The sequence below is a fragment of the Mesoplodon bidens genome (genome assembly GCF_964165515.1).
Source record: "Mesoplodon bidens genome assembly, chromosome: 11".
NCBI lineage: Eukaryota > Metazoa > Chordata > Mammalia > Artiodactyla > Ziphiidae > Mesoplodon > Mesoplodon bidens.
In genome coordinates, this window is record NC_138167.1 from 42,042,324 (window position 1) to 42,054,874 (window position 12,551).

At 40.8% G+C, this 12,551-nt stretch overlaps 1 protein-coding gene across 1 annotated transcript; it reads left to right on the forward strand.

The window, feature by feature from the left end:
• Positions 1-6,916: 6,916 nt before the first annotated feature.
• ATP5F1B (ATP synthase F1 subunit beta) lies at positions 6,917-12,485 on the forward strand. The gene is made up of 10 exons (XM_081248202.1): positions 6,917-7,070; positions 7,535-7,717; positions 7,964-8,138; positions 8,683-8,804; positions 9,048-9,232; positions 9,752-9,910; positions 10,000-10,122; positions 10,824-11,036; positions 11,458-11,659; positions 12,218-12,485. The coding sequence occupies exons 1-10, from the start codon at positions 6,953-6,955 to the stop codon at positions 12,313-12,315; spliced, it is 1,578 nt and encodes a 525-aa protein (XP_081104328.1). The 5' UTR covers positions 6,917-6,952; the 3' UTR covers positions 12,316-12,485.
• Positions 12,486-12,551: the final 66 nt, after the last annotated feature.

Sequence of the window (12,551 nt, forward strand, 5' to 3'; positions counted from 1 at the left end):
CTGGGGGGATACAAAGATTAATCCTTCAGGTAATTGTGTACTCAGGGAGCTCACATCATAGGCTAGGCCTCGGGACAAATAGTGAACAAAAACTTGGGAGATGGGAAGTGTAGTAATAGATATGGATAGAGTATTTAGATTTAGAAGGGGAAACACAACCTTTTTTCTTCCCTTGTTAAGTATATGAGTGTTCCAAATAATATTCAAGACCATTTTCTTGAAATGCCACAACTAGGAAAATCTTACTTTGTGGGGGCTGTGGGCATAATAACACTTGGCAGTCAACTCTGTGTTGTTGTGTTACAGAAGTATAACTTGGGTTCTGGTCCTGTTAAGGAAATGCAGTTTCCTCAGAGCCTTAGGTTTTTCCACATTTGGAGGTGTGTTTGGACTTACGTACTTCTAAAAAATTGCTTTAAGCTTGGTCTCCTTTCTCAGGAGCATACCAAAGGTATCAGTATGCCTGATAGTGTGCTGCTTAGCTTCAGGGAAAAACTTAAAAATTTTAAAAACCCTTCTATTTTTAGTTTTATTCTCTCAAAGAACTATATTTTTGTATGTCAGTTCTGGAAATTAAAAGATTGATTAAGGATTGGCTTAATGCCAGCCATTAGGCTATAGCATTAAGAAAGTATAGCATGATGGGTTTCTGATTTCATCCTGTTTCTTAAGATTCTTACAATTTTTAAAACCTATTTTGTGCTCAGACACTTGAATGGGATTTCATTAACCCTTATTGCTGTCAGGTACAAAGTCTTATGAATGGTGTCTGGTCCCTCTAAGTTAAAGTACTTCATGCCAGAAAGTGAGTTGACAGGCCAAAACTGAAGGAGAACGATTTATTTGGCCTTGTATCGAAAATCTAAACTAATTACTTTTGCTTTAAAGAGAGTCACTGGGGAGAGGATCATTTGCTGAGTATTTAAGTTTGAGTGAGAGACAGCATCTATTCTTACAGTTTATCTATTTTGACATGTGGTGATAAAGATGCTATATTCAACTTCCTGAACTGTTAAATTACCTCCAAGGAAGAGGGGAAGGTGATGAGTTGTTACAAGTAGCATGGTTTTATTTACCCATTCAGTTTTGTGCAAGTTTTCATTTTTTCTATTTAGCAAGAATTCTTCTGACAAGAAATGAGTGATAATGAACTTCATTTGTATTCTAACATCAAATGCTGTTCTGCATGGCTCACCCAGCATTATACCAACCTTGAGAACATAAAGGCTGGGAAGGAGCGGGGAGGCAGGTACCTTGTCTAAGGCCTACTCTAACTCCTAAATTATTTATTTTATCCTGGTAGGCTTGTAAGGGCTGTGGACTTAATTGAAACATTAAGTACACTTGATTATTAGTTGGTAGTTTCCTCTACTAGGAGAGTGAAAGATGTATAACTAAATCTCCAGCCTGATGACAGTGTTGAACACTCGGTACATACGTTACTACATTTTGCATGGGTAATGTTTTGCAGGTGGGCCTGGACATAAGGAAACAAGTTAGTGCAGTAATTCAAATGGTAAAATGTAAAAGGGTAAATTTAGGCTCTGGCATTGAGAATTGGAGAGAGGTTCCAGAGATATGTCAAATAGGATTTGGTGATAACTTGTATATATACTGCCTGTCATGCTTTGCTCTGAACACTTAATATTTTCTAAACTGGAAGCCAAATATTAGCTTACAAGTTATAGTGTCAGCCTGCATAACTTCATTGTTTATGTGAAGAACCTATCCAGAACTCTAGCTTACATTTCTTAGCCTCAAATCCAGTGACCTTGACTTCCATACTCTCCTTAGCACCCCATTCCTGTGGCTGTATCTCATCACAAGTTTAGGGGTGATAGCTGTAAAGCTGCTTCCAATACAGTTAACACCCTCCATGAGGAGTATACCTCCCTCCCTCAACCATTGGTTTTTTTTTTGTTCTCACAACTAATTAGCCTCATAGCTCTAGTTTTTTCCAGAGAACTAGACCTTGGTGTTTCTCAGACAATCAAAATCATGGAACTATGGATTCATCAGTCCCAACCCTCAGGCTTTCGTATAGTAGGTGATGTGGGGCCCAGGAATTTGCAATTTAACTGATACTTGACAACGATTGAAGTGTGATCCCGGCTACCAGCATGAGTCTCCCCTAGGAACCTGTTAGATATATAAATTTCGGGCACCCGCACAGACCTCCTAAATCAGAACTGAGACGGTAGAGTCCAGTGATCTGCCGTAAGCCCTCCAGGTGATTCTGATGTGCTGAAGTTTGACATCATCTCTTTCAGATCTAAAAGACAAATTCTGAATTAGTCCTGCTGCGGTATCAGCTCCATCCAGTGTGACTTTTTGTGATGGAATGTTCTGTATCTCTCCATTGACTGATAAAGTAGCTGCCAGCCGCATAGAGCTGTTAGGGATCTGGAATGTGGCTAGTGTGACTGAAAACTGAATATTTAATTTTATACTAAATTTAATCCCGTATAGCTAGTGATTACCATAGATAAAGCAGAGCTAGGTGATTCTGATGCTGGTGGTTCCTGGCCCACTCACTGAAAAAAAATTTCAAATTCTTATTGATAGGGGGAAATCCTCCAAGAACGATACAGAATGTAAAAGCTACAAAGGAAAGTTAAAAAAAAAAAATCTTAACATTAAAAGTAACATGGGTCAGGAGTTCCCCTGGCTGTCCAAGTGGTTAGGACTCCGCATGCTCACTGCTTAGGGCCCAGGTTCAATCCCTGGTCGGGGTACTAAGATCCCATAAGCCGCGTGGTGTGGCCAAAAAAAAAAAAAAAAAAACATCAAAAGATAACTTAGGTTAAAAGGTAAGTGATACACTTGAATAAAATATTTACAACATTGAACAAAGCATTTGAAGAGCACTAATCATGACAAGCCAATAGAAAAGAATGGGCATAAGGTAGAGAGGTAATTCACTGGAGAAATAAAAATGACCAATAAAGTATTGTCTTAGAAATTAGGGAAATGCAACTTCAGTCAACGAAGTAATTTCATACATTTAGTATTAGGCACATTTTTTAAAAAAGTTTTGGCAAGGATTCTGGGAACCTGGTAAATTAGCATAATGTTTTAGAAGGCATTTGGCAGAATCTCATTTAAATGAACATAATTTTAGGAAATTCCGTGGCGGTCCTGTGGTTAGGATTCTGAACTCTCACTGCATAGGTACCGGGTTAGATCCCTGGTTGAAGAACTAAATCGCACATCCCACAGGACTTGTGGCACGGCCCAAAAATAAATAAAAAACGAACGTAATTTTATGCCAACATTTTATTTCTAGGAATCTAAAGGTAGTAGTAGATGGTGTACTCAAATATTTACAACATACCCTTTTTTTCATTCAGTACTGCATGTAATAGCCATTTGAAACAATCCAAATAACCATTAATGGAGTAAATAAGTTACTATACATTTTTATGGCATGAGGTGTAGCTGCAGTCAATAAAGTTAAATGTACTGACACAAAGTTCTCCAAAACATAAAGATCAGAAAACTTAAGTTTTCTGTAGTGTGCTTCCACTGAAGTTTTTAAAAATTGGGACTGCACATGTTTTATGTACATGGAATGGATAGAAAGTAATGGATATATGCAAAACGTTTTTAGTGGTTATTTCTGGGAATGAGATATGGGTTGTGGTGAAAGGATTTTTTCTAATCCTGTATACTTAGAATTTGTTCATGTATTACTTGTGTTAAAAAAAAAAACACCAAAATTGTGGTTTGACAAAAGAACATTGAAATTTTGAGGTAGAACTTGAGTAGGATACTTACATGAAATGTCAGTGTTAAACTAGTTGGAATTGAAGAGATTAAAGGACTCTGAAGCTAGGGTATTGATTGGATTATTTTCCTGGAATTTGAAATCACCCAAGATGATTGTCAAGAAATACGGTAGAGACAAAGACATTTTACTATTTCCCAGAGTACTGAAAGAATGTGTGACATGACCATTATGGATGGCAGTAAAATAAAGAGTTGGTAGGGAATTCCCTGGCGGTCCAGTGGTTAGGACTCTGTGCTTTCACTGCCGAGGGTTCAATCCCTGGTCAGGGAACTACGATCCCATAAGCCATGTGGCGCAGCCAAAAAGAGTTGGTGAAAAATGCAATCTTCACCTTAAGATAAAATTCATAAGGTTTTCAGTCATGAATTGTGGGGTCAGTCATTTGGAATTAACTTCAGGTAAGAAACCAGATTAGGTCTTTGTGGTCTGTTGTCCCATGGAAAGTAACTTGTATTTTACAAGAAATAAAAAGTAGGACCAAAACATGTCAGAACTCTAAAATAGGTGACATTATTTGTTCAGAAATACTGTTAAGGCCTATCTCAACCCAAGCTAATCAAGTTTATTTACGTTTATTTTAGACAGTATTACTTATAAATTTAGCAGGTTATCTGATTTCAGAAGAGGATATGAGGTTGCTGGGGCCAAACGTTGACAGCAAAGAAGTTAGAAAAATCAAAAATTTACAAAGTTGAGCATAGTGGAGAAATATGCCTCGGTAACATTGAAAGCATTTAGCATTGCATTTTGATATAAAGATTTAATTATAACCCAGCTGCCCAAAGAACAGTTAAATTTCCTGATAATATGCTAAAAAGCAAATGTGTAAATAACATTTCAAAAAGTGATGAGCCTCAGTTAACGGAAATTTAGGTCGGAATCTTCACTTTGAAACTTCGATTGAGTGTCAGTTTAAATGTTTGACGGTTAATAAAATTTTGGCCACGACCAAAATTGGTGATACAAAACCAAAGGATCTTAACACTATGTCAATAGTAAGTAAAAATACTAGCCAACACAAATACAGTGCTAACTATGTGCCAGACGCCAGACATTGTTCTAAATGCTTCTTTTCACATTTTAATCTACTTAATTTTTGAGACGCCCCTATGAGATTATCTCATAATGAGGAAGGTGATATACAGAGATTTTAAACTTAGTGACAATATAGTAAGCGGCAAAAACAAGATTTTAAACCCAGTCTGGGACTTCCCTGGTGGTCCAGTGGCTAAGGCTCTGTGATCCCAATGCCGGGGGCCTGGGTTTGATCCCTGGTCAGGGAACTAGATCCCACGTGCCACAACTAAGTGCTCACATGCTGTAAATCCCACATTCTGCAACCAAAAAACTCCCGCGTGCTGCAATTAAGGCCCAGCACAGCGAAATAAATATTTTTTAAAATTAATAAACACAATATGGCTCCAGTAGCAATACTCTTAATTATCTTATCTATAGAAACTTCAACTCTAATAGTTGAGGGAGGCAAGTGAAATATATAGGTCCCTATTAACTGGGATGATGCCCAGCATAACGGGAAGAACACAAATTGCAAAAAAAAATGTATGTCCTGCACCCATTGAAATTACCTTTGACCCTACATCACCATGGAATGAATTCCTAGTTGCCAAACCCAGTTCTTTACAGCCCTTATTTTATAGAATGGTTATGTGATTTATACTATTGACCACTTTCTCTTTAACATTCTCTATTTTTGATTTTTACACTATGTTCTTTGGTCTTTTCCTTATTCCTCTGCTGCTTCCTTACATAGTTTATTTTTTTCTACCTGCCCCATACATGTTGCTGTTTTCTTGGGTTCTTTCCCTCTTACTAGGCAAGATTACCAAAGACACTTCAAATTTAACATTCTCTTCTATTCCTGCTTTCTCCTTTGAATTCTTTGATAGTTCTTGCTACCAAATAGGAAACTTTCACTATCACGCAGAAAAATGAGAACTAATGTGTGCTGGTCGGAAAAAGTCTGGGGAACTAGCTTCATGTTGAACTACTCCATTTAGCCATGTTTGTTCTAATAGATTAAGGGTCTCCCCCACCCTGCCCCCAAATACCTTGAATAAAGTCAATACTACAGAAAAGGATGTCCTGTTTATTTTACCATTTTTCATGCTCAAGGACCACACACCTACCACTGCCCAGCCTCCGCTCCCAACCAAAACCCTGAGAACTGGTTCCGGCTTCTCTCTATACTCATCTCTTTACTATCCTCTCTTTTTCTTCCCCTTCCTCACCTCTAACCTTCCTCACCTGCAGTTCCACAAAAGGAACATGCTGTTTAATGCAAATGTGTGCTTGGAATATTCTTCCTTCCTACTTTACCCTAGGAATTCTACTGATGTTTTGCGACCAGTCTATCAGCCTCCTCCACTTAGAGACAATTCCTCCTACATTTCTAGATGACCCAAATTTATCCCCTCCTTCTTCCTCCATACATTTTACCCTATACTAACCAGGACCCATCACATTTGATTGCATTTTTTACTCATCTGTCTTTCCTTAAAAGTGAGGTCCTAAGTCTTATTTATCTTTGCCTCCTCAATGCCTAGCACACATTTGTTAAGCGACTAGTTACATGAGTTTCTTTGTAGCTTTAATTCTGTCTGGATTCCTGACCGGAATTATCTGAAAGCTTCCAATCTCGCTAATGAGAAAGAAAAACCGTTTGACTCTAGAGAAGGATCCTGACTTAGCCAAGGTCAGCCAGTGGTGCTTCACGACACTACCACTTCCCTAACCCCGCCCTTGAGACTGTCACCTAGCTCAAGGTCCTGTCTAAGGAGAGAGCTCAAGGACAGCCAGATACAGCCTAAGTGCTTCCCCACAGGAACTCGGTCCCTTTCCTAAACGCAGTTCCGCCAAGTACTCTCTCCAATTGACATCCCTGTTGTCCAATTATGTTTCGAGGCTCTGAGGGTTGCACCTAACCAGACAGTGTCCAATAAAAAAAAAGCAATTCAGATTAGCACCAATTTTGGCCAATGGTTGAGAAGATGAGAGGTAATTAGCCTATAGGAGCAGTGCTGAGAGTGATGAGCAACAAGATCATCCAGTGGCCATGCCCACTGTAGAGTAGGCCTCGCCCCCCAACTGTGGGGAGTTGGAGGCCAGACTGCTGCAGCGCTCAGTCGCCACCCGGGCTCCGCCATGTTGGGACTCGTGGGTCGTGTGGCAGCCTCTGGGGCCTTGCGGGGACTCAGCCCTTCAGCGCCGCTACCTCAAGTCCAGCTCTTACTGCGGGCCGCTCCGGCAGCGCTGCAGCCTGGTAAGTGCCTTGCTCTAGGGGCTGGGTTCGTTTCTGCCGTCCCATGACCTTGAGCCTGGGGCCGATAGTCGCTTGGGCCTAAGGGATCTGTGGTGCTAGAAGGACGCCAGGGCCAGCGCCGTGCCCTCTAACGGCGGGAAAACAAGAACAGGACCGATCTAATTCCGTCTCATTTTGGAAGAGGGGCGCTGTGTGACGGAAAAGTGCAGGCAGGTGCATTGACCTTCCCGTAGCATGGGGGCACCGAGCTCTCGAATAATGGGGTTTTGTGCAGGAGGATGGGAAGATGGTGCAGGCTCTTTCTCCGCTTCCAGTGCGGCCCTCCCTCTGGACCCGCCTTCCGTGCAAGCGGAAGGAGGTCGGGCCTGGGCTGTATTCACCAGTGCTTGTGAGTTAAGTCGGGGTTTCCGATGACCTTTAACTGTCCTAACCCCAGCTTCTTCCATATCTTTTTTGTCTGTTAGCCAGAGACTATGCCGCTCAAACATCTCCGTCGCCAAAGGCAGGCGCCGCCACTGGGCGCATCGTGGCAGTCATCGGTGCAGTGGTGGACGTCCAATTTGATGAGGGACTGCCACCCATCCTAAATGCCCTGGAGGTGCAAGGCAGGGAGACCAGGCTGGTTTTGGAGGTGGCCCAGCATTTGGGTAAGTAGAATTTGTTAGGAATAGTAAAGATCTTGTTTGACTGAAGTATCCCCCAAAACTAAGCTGTCTTCCTTCTATGATGATTTTATCAAAATGACTTTCGTTCTTCTGAGTTTGCTGAAGCCACATTTACATACTGAGAAGGAGTCTTGGTTGACTTAGGTGTTCAATGCCAGTTACACTTCATTAAATATCATGAAGCCATGAAGTTTGTCCTGTATAACCCTGCAATGCCTTATCTGACAGGTGAGAGCACAGTAAGGACCATTGCCATGGATGGTACAGAAGGCTTGGTTAGAGGCCAGAAAGTCCTGGATTCTGGTGCACCAATCAAAATTCCTGTTGGCCCTGAGACCTTGGGTAGAATCATGAACGTCATTGGAGAACCTATTGATGAGAGAGGTCCCATAAAAACCAAACAGTAAGTATCCCCCTCTTGTTGCATCTACACAGAAAGGAACTGTTTTTCCTAGCAGTTTTATATATTAAGGTGACAGCCTCTACTATAGCAGAATTTTCTTGCAGAGCATACTTAAAATGTCGATATATTCATTTATTAAAACCACACAATGCAGCTTCTTCTGAAGAAAATTAATGATGCAGAAGTTCTGATGGTAAAAAAAAGAGAGAAAAAATCAAACTGCTACTTAGGGCCCAAGTTGATTATTTCAGTTCATTTTAATACCAGTGGCCTTTGTATTTCATGTTGGTATGTGAAGAAGTGCTATTAAGTTAGGGCTTTGTAAAAGGAAAACCTTATGACAGTTAAAGTTGTCAGGGGATGGGATTATTGCTTCCTGAGGTGATGAAATCCCCTTTATTGCAGAATATTTGGGCTTGATGGTGGGTGACAGTTTTGTCTAGAGTGTTACATAAGAGATGAGATTATGAGTAAAGGGTTAGGCTTGAGAATTGAGAGGAACTGTTTAATAAGATGAATAGACACTGATCTTCTACCTTTACAGATTTGCTGCTATTCATGCTGAGGCTCCTGAATTCGTGGAGATGAGTGTTGAGCAGGAAATTCTGGTTACCGGTATCAAGGTTGTGGATCTGCTGGCTCCCTATGCCAAGGGTGGCAAAATTGGTATGTTAGTGGTGGGCAGATATTTTCCAAACCTAATGTGTGGGGAAAAATCTTACCGTGTTATGAGTGGGTACTGAGATCTATCCCTCACTGATGAGTAGCTTCTGACTTTCGTTCTTCTGAGTTTGCTGATGCCAGATGCCATTTCTGAGAAGGGAAAAGATGGAAAGAAACAAAAATTTTTTTTGAAGTTTGCTTATTTGGAAACAGAACTCTTATTCTTTTTTTCTCAACCTCTCCTAGGGCTCTTTGGTGGTGCTGGAGTTGGCAAGACAGTACTGATCATGGAGTTAATCAACAACGTTGCCAAAGCCCATGGTGGTTACTCTGTGTTTGCTGGTGTTGGTGAGAGGACTCGTGAGGGCAATGACTTATACCATGAAATGATTGAGTCTGGTGTTATCAACTTAAAAGATGCCACCTCCAAGGTGAGCACTGAGCTGATTGATGTCCACAAATTAGTGCCAGGAAACTGCTGCAGTTGATTGACTGCATTGCTAGGTGAAACCATGTTCTGTATTTCCATTTTATTGTCCCAGGACCTACAAACGAAATTTGTCAATGTTTTTCCCCCAGCTTCTAATACACTAATGTACATTTTGTTTTTTTCTTTGATATTTCTAGTCTTTGTTTTTGGTACATAGACCCATCATTTGAAAGCTAACTTTGGGGGGAGTTGAAGGTGGTTCTTATATCTCAGATTACCCTATTTTGTGCCTTTCACTTATTTACAATTTATTTCCTTCCTACTGTAAGAATATTGCCTCAGTAATTATAAGAAATTACCTTTCATGTTGTTTTGAACTACATCTCTAAAAGGGAAAATTGTGAACAAAAACATAGACATCTGAGGAGGGTTCTTTGGTAGTTTCTCTGATTTGGGGACCTTGGGTATATGGCTTTCCCACTCCTCTGCCACAATTTCTGAATTTGTATAATTACTGCAGGTAGCGCTGGTATACGGTCAAATGAATGAACCGCCTGGTGCTCGGGCCCGGGTAGCTCTGACTGGACTGACTGTAGCTGAATACTTCAGAGACCAAGAAGGTCAAGATGTATTACTGTTTATTGATAACATCTTTCGATTCACCCAGGCTGGCTCAGAGGTAAGAGAGAAAGCTTGAGAGAACTGGTTCATTTGACCTTTCTGTGGAGTGATGCAGATAAGGCCAAAGTTGTTGTTTTTTTTTTAAAGGTGTCTGCTTTATTGGGCAGAATCCCTTCTGCTGTGGGTTATCAGCCTACCCTGGCCACTGACATGGGTACCATGCAGGAAAGAATCACTACCACCAAAAAGGGATCTATCACCTCTGTACAGGTGAGAACAGTTAAATGGATGAAGGTCTAATTTGTATAAAGGCATGTACAGAAAGGTACAAAATCTAGTTACTTATGTCTCAAAAGGCTTTTAAGTAGGTACCTGAGCTCCCTGAAATAATGTGTAAAATTCTGCGTGTGCATGTTAAAGACCCTAAAAGATTAAGAGACCACTCATCTAAACTAATTGGAGGTGTACATGTAAATGTAGATCACAAAGTAGTGGTTTCCATCCTGAAGGGGAGTTTGAAGCTGCATGGAAACTGAGCGTTAAATATGGACTACACTAACTACTACAAATTTTCAAATGTATGTAGATGGTATATAGTAAAAATTATCTAGAAATTTATCTAAATTTTATTAACTTTAATGGTTCATTTTCCTGATGAACTAGTATAATAGTGCAAGGGTTTTTGTTTTTGTTTTTTACTGTTAAAGTGGGTATCACTACAATAGAGTTAAAAAGTAGGATGAAGAACAAAAGGAATAACAATGAAAATTCTTTCATCACATCTTGGAGGGACTAGATAATCTATAAGCTTACTCAGTCACTATTAGGGGTGGTAAGAATCCACATTTTTTGAGGTGGACTCTTGAATGCTGAGAAGATAAGAGTGACATAATGAGGAGAGGTCAGAAAAGGGGACGGCTTAAGTAGAATTACTTGGCTTCCTGCTCCTCTTCATGGGTTCTTGACTTTAGGCTATCTACGTGCCTGCTGATGACTTGACTGACCCTGCCCCTGCCACTACCTTTGCCCATTTGGATGCCACCACTGTGCTGTCCCGTGCTATTGCTGAGCTGGGCATCTATCCAGCTGTGGATCCTCTGGACTCCACCTCTCGCATCATGGATCCCAACATTGTTGGCAGTGAGCATTATGATGTTGCCCGTGGGGTACAAAAGATCCTACAGGTGAGTACTGCAGGTGAGATCAGTGGCCATAAAGTCGTAGAGGGAATTTGGGGACTGTATTAGGACCGTATCTCTCCTGGTGATTTGTGATTTGCTTTAGAGCAAGGAAAGATGAGACCAGCAGTTCCTAGTGAGTGTTAATGAGGTCTCTTGAGTTTCCAGGTACTCCATGTTTGGAATCCAATATTTTCTAACACCACCTAATAGACTCGGAGTAGGGGAAACAAGACACTGATCTTAGCTGAGGGCCCTCATGACCCCCAAGTAACTAATTTGTTTCAGTTAAGAAGTGCAGTAAAGTGCTAAAATGCTGTATACAGAGCTCATTGTGAATATAAAGTTGTGTTAATCCTTAGGTTTTTGTCCAAATTAGAGGAATGTAAATGTTTACTAGGCCTCTCTTAATCTTGTTTTCTCATAGGACTACAAATCCCTCCAGGACATCATTGCCATCCTGGGTATGGATGAACTTTCTGAGGAAGACAAATTAACTGTGTCCCGTGCACGGAAAATACAGCGTTTCTTGTCTCAGCCATTCCAGGTGGCTGAGGTCTTTACCGGTCATATGGGGAAGCTGGTACCCCTGAAGGAGACCATCAAAGGATTCCAGCAGATTTTGGCAGGTGAGATTTCAAGTATAAGGCTGAACATAAAATGGCAAAGAAACTGAAATCCCTTGAATGTTTGCTGTGCTGTGTTCCCATTCCAGGAACCCTCAAGCAGTATATAAATATACTGTGCCTAATTTTTATATAAAAGTAAGTTATTTCTTTGGAAATACTCCATGTCTGAGAGTAGGACTTGGACTTAGCGAGTGCTTTCATGCTAGCTCCTCTTCTGAGTGAATTACAGCACCCTTATAAGGAAGGCGTTCTTGCCCTGTTTTACAAATGAGGAAACGTGAAGCATGGAAAGTTTAAAATAACCAGTCCCAATATCATACAGCCAAAGTAGCAAGAATTTGAACCCGAGTCATATGACTATGGACCATTTGTTCTTAAGCTGTACTGTAGCATCATGTCTTGTAAATTGGATTTGTGAGGGAAGTTTAAGAAAAGATACCTAAGATGACACGATTTCATCACATTCTGACTGGTGGCCTCAAGTGGTGAGGTATGTACCCACTGCAGAAAGTTGATAATATCCTTCACTTCTCACCAGTTGGATTTTTTTCCATGTAGGTGAATATGACCATCTCCCAGAACAGGCCTTCTATATGGTGGGACCCATTGAAGAAGCTGTGGCAAAAGCTGATAAGCTGGCTGAAGAGCACTCGTGAGAGGGTCTTTTTGGCAAACTAAGCACTCATCCTCCGTGCTGTCCCTCTCCTTGCTCCTAATCCAGAAATTGCAGTTTTCTCTGTAGGCCACATTCCTGAGAGCCTTGATTGAAGACCTTGTGTTCTGTCTGAAGAGTATTTAAGGTTTCCAATAAAAAGTACATCCCTGAGCATCTGTCTGTTTTTCTTGGTCTTGACAACACAGCCAACACTGATGTTTTTAATAGTAATTTTAG